The 3978-nt window shown below is 58.7% G+C and overlaps 1 protein-coding gene across 1 annotated transcript; it reads right to left on the bottom strand.

The window, feature by feature from the left end:
- Nucleotides 1–2611: 2611 nt before the first annotated feature.
- SMIM33 (small integral membrane protein 33) lies at nt 2612–3109 on the bottom strand. The gene has a single exon (XM_066328799.1). The coding sequence runs from the start codon at nt 3107–3109 to the stop codon at nt 2708–2710; it is 402 nt and encodes a 133-aa protein (XP_066184896.1). The 3' UTR covers nt 2612–2707.
- Nucleotides 3110–3978: the final 869 nt, after the last annotated feature.

Genomic DNA, 3978 nt, shown 5'->3' with positions numbered 1-3978 from the left:
CAATGAGTTGAGATCTGACCCTTGATGTCCTTCTGGAGGAGAAAGCTGGCAGCATATTGTCGCTCACTTGTATGATTTCATTTGCTATTCTAAGTCTTACAGTAATTTCTTTCCTGTGTATCTAAATTTCTGTTTGCAAATGAAACACATGGAAGAACTCTCCAAGGCTGGGGCTTCGGTGCTGGATCTTTCCAGAATGTAGACGGGGCTGCTGACAGGATGGGGGCATGGGGCACCCAGCAGAACCACCTTTGATTTGATTTGATTTGAGCTTGACAACACAAAACACCTGAACAACAACCCGGGATGGGTTCCCTGTGCTGCACAGGGTAAGTGATGGATCCGGGCCACAGCACACTGTGACATAAATCAGACCTTTACGAGTCCCCAGCGGCTGCAAATCAATAAGTGCCAGCAATAATTACCCATTTTGTCTTTCTCTTTATTAATATTTAGACGTTTTTAATCTTTTCTCTCCAAACACGATGTTTCCCTGCTGTGGGTGTCCTTCAGAGGGAGCTGCCAGGAAAGCTCCTGTTCCTCTAATTAAAGGCTTTGCGCTGGACAGAGCTGCTCCCTGAGCAGGAATGACACAGCCACCAAAGCTGGGGACAACTCTGCTGCCTCACCCTGGGCAGGTGACACTGGCTGATGTCCCCGAGAGGAGGGTGCAGTCTCTCTGGGTGTCATAGTGATGGTTACAAAGCGGTTTTTCCAGCTCTTGGTTGGGGTGACCACAACCCACAGATGTCATTCAAAGAGATCATGGAGTGGTTTTAGTTGGAAAGAACTTTAAATCCCATCCAGTGCCACCCCCTGCCTGGGCAGGGACACTTTTCACTGTCCCAGGCTGCTCAAGCTTCGTCCAGCCTGACCTTGGGCACTGCCAGGGATCCAGGGGCAGCCACAGCTGCTCTGGGCACCCTGTGCCAGGGCCTGCCCACCCTCACAGAGAAGATTTCTTAATTAGGACATGTCCCTAGAGGTGATTATCTCCTCAGGGTGCTGTTAGGGATGTACACATTGCAAAAGAAGCCCTCTTTTGACACGGAAAGGGGAGCAGGACTCCACGATTTTTCAATGGAAATGACAACTCTTATCTCCTCTAACATGGGTGTGGGAGAGCTGATAATGCTCTATCAGCCCTGGAAAACAAATGAGAACAAATTCAAAACAGAAAACAACCCTCCTAAAAAGCAATATAAATTATGTTTGTTATGGAGACAAAAAGTTTCCAACTAGTCCAACCACTGCTCAGCTTTAAAGCAAGAAGAGGGCTGGAAATAAGTGAGAGGAGGGATCCTGGAGCATCTGCCATGTTGGGAATACCTCCAGCACCTGGAGGAACAGGTAAAGCCCACCTCTTGTCCAGCTGTGCCCACAGGGATCTGTGACAGGGTTCTGAGGGCAGACACAGACCTGGCTTTTCCAGAGTGGGAGAGCTGGGAGCTGTGTCCTGACTTCTGGGGCTGCACAGCAGAATAAATCTTTGTGGAGGATCTCAGAGGCTGCTCCCTCCCCAGGCACTGCAGACACGGAGGTCCTGCATCCACCACGGCAGGAGAAACTGGGGCTGAGGAGATCCCGGTGCCTCCAGCAGCAGAGACCCCAGGGCTGAACAGGGACCATGCTCTGACACCCCCAGGAGCCTGCAGGGCTCAGGTGTCACCTCTCCTGAGCCCTCTGTGCCACCTCAACAAAGTTCTCCCGTGGGTCACAGAGCCACTTCAACACCAGCCCACTGAGGATGCCAACCCCACCATGGCTCCCTCCTTGGGACAGCAGCCAGGGACGGGGACAGAGAGAGGTGAGGGTGACCTCAGTGAGGGTGACCTCAGTTAGGGTGACCTCAGTGAGGGTGACCCCACAGTGAGGGTGACCTCAGGTCTCGCCATCCCTTTGCACAGAGGTGCTGCAGACTCTGCCCAGAGTCACGTGAACTTCCCCTCTGGTGCCAACAGCTCCAGATGTTCAACCAGCTGTGATGCACCATTATCACCCCTCTTGCCTCTGCTGTGTCACTGCTCTTCTCTCCCCCACCTCCACTGGGGACAGGACACGTTGTCCCCTGTCACTGCCTCCACCCAACACAGAATCAGGAGCTGCATCCTCTCCCTTCCTCTCCTCTGGCTGTTTGCCTGAGGGCTGGGGGGATGGCAGGGGCAGGACAATGTTCCAGCCCCCAGTGTGGGAAAAGGGCTGTGACATGAGGCAAAGAGGGGCTGGAAGCTTCTCTGCACCAGACAAACAGTGCAATGAGGACACGGAGTGTGGAAATATCTTTCACGAGGAAACTATTCCAGATGATGCAACTTCCAGCTACAGCTGGGCTGAGCACAGCCCCAGAGCTCCCCAGCTGGGACAAGGACCAAGGCAGCTCTTTCTGGCCACTCCCAGGCAGTGTGGGACAGGTAAAACCAGGGCAGGTAAAACCAGAAGAGATGCTAAAGCTGTCCCACGTAGGCTGAGGTGGCCCCAGAGCCCGGGCTGGGACCCAGCTCCAGCCTGGGGACAGTGACACCTCTGGGTCGGACTTTTGGGGGCTGGTGACGGGTCCTAAACCTCCAGCTGGGCATTCCTGGGGCCAGACACAGGCCTGGGGAGGTGCAGCCTCCATGTGTGGGCAGCAGCGAGTCCCAGGATACACGAACATCCCAGCCCAGCTTTTCCAGCGGGACACGTCCCCTGAGCCCTGCCCAGGGCCGTGTCACAGGTAGGTGATCTCGATGACATTGGGCTCAGCACTCCCATGGGGAAGGCGATGGTTGCAGGAGCAGTGGCAGGTCACTCCAGCTGAGCCCATGGCGGGCAGATCCCAGCCCGGCAGCTTCCCGTGGGAATCCAGCTGCCTCCAGTCCGTGAGGAGCACGCTGTCCGCGTGCTGGGCCATGGGCTCGTGGTACAGCGTGACCTGCACCGTGCGCAGCTGCGGGCCATAGTGCACCACCAGGATGATGAACACGGCCAGCAGCACGAACAGCACGACGATCACCGAGATCGTGGGCAGCGCGTCCGATTTCTTTGTCACGCTCTTGATGATGGAGACGGGAGTGAAGGCGGCCACGTCCTGGGGCTGTCTCAGCTGGCTGCCGGCCACCGAGGCGTTCATGGCTCAGCGGGGTGACCTGGCACAGGGACACGGGGGTGACCACCGAGCGGAGCCCGTCCCTGTCCTCGCCTCCTGCCCTCGAGCCCGCAGCTCCTGCAGCTGCCAGGGAACGGGATGATCCCGTCAGTGTCCCCTCCCTTGGGCTGGCAGCACAGGAGGAATTTTGGTGGTGAAGTCGGGGGCTCGTAGGATGAGGCAATGCCCAGCATGCCCTCGTCCTGGGCGCCTTTGGAAACCACACCTGGCTCTTGTGGGGGCCCTCTGCCCTCCCCTCCCCAGCCCCACGGAGCTGACCCAGGACCGAATCCCACAGGGACCTCCCAGGGGGACCCAACCCCGTCAGCGGTCCCGTGTGGCCAGAGACAAGACGCCGTGGGAGGCGGCACGGGTGGGAGCAGGGGGCAGTGGGAAAGGAAGGGAGGAGAGCCCTGCAGCCCCACGGGGTACCTGGGCGTCCCGGCTGCCTGGGAAACATCGTCTCCGGCGGCGGGGCTGGGAAGCTGCCGGCAGGACGAGCGGTGGCTGGCTCTGCGCTCAAGGTGCAGCCGGACTCACCTCGGAAGTTGCCACGTCACGGCCCCGCCGCCGCCGGGCTCCCGGGGCACACGGGCAGCGCCCGCTCGTCCCGCGGGCTGCCACATCAGCGCTGCGACCCTCCTGAACCCCGCGCCGGGACAAGGGCCCTTTGTCTGGGGAGAAGCACCCTTCCTCCCTTCCCCCTCCGCCTGCGGGAAACCTCCCTGCTGCCGGCGGCCGGGCGTGAAAATGGAACGTGGCGAAGGAACGGCCGTAAAAAATCCCCTTCTGCACGAGAGCTGTTGGCACTGCCCGGCACGGTGTCCCCACGCCGTGCTCCGGGATGGAAGGGC

Source organism: Sylvia atricapilla, chromosome 14, assembly GCF_009819655.1.
Source record: "Sylvia atricapilla isolate bSylAtr1 chromosome 14, bSylAtr1.pri, whole genome shotgun sequence".
NCBI classification, from domain to species: Eukaryota; Metazoa; Chordata; class Aves; order Passeriformes; family Sylviidae; genus Sylvia; species Sylvia atricapilla.
Note: the sequence above shows the minus strand (reverse complement) of the source record. Positions and strands in the feature narration are given on the sequence as shown.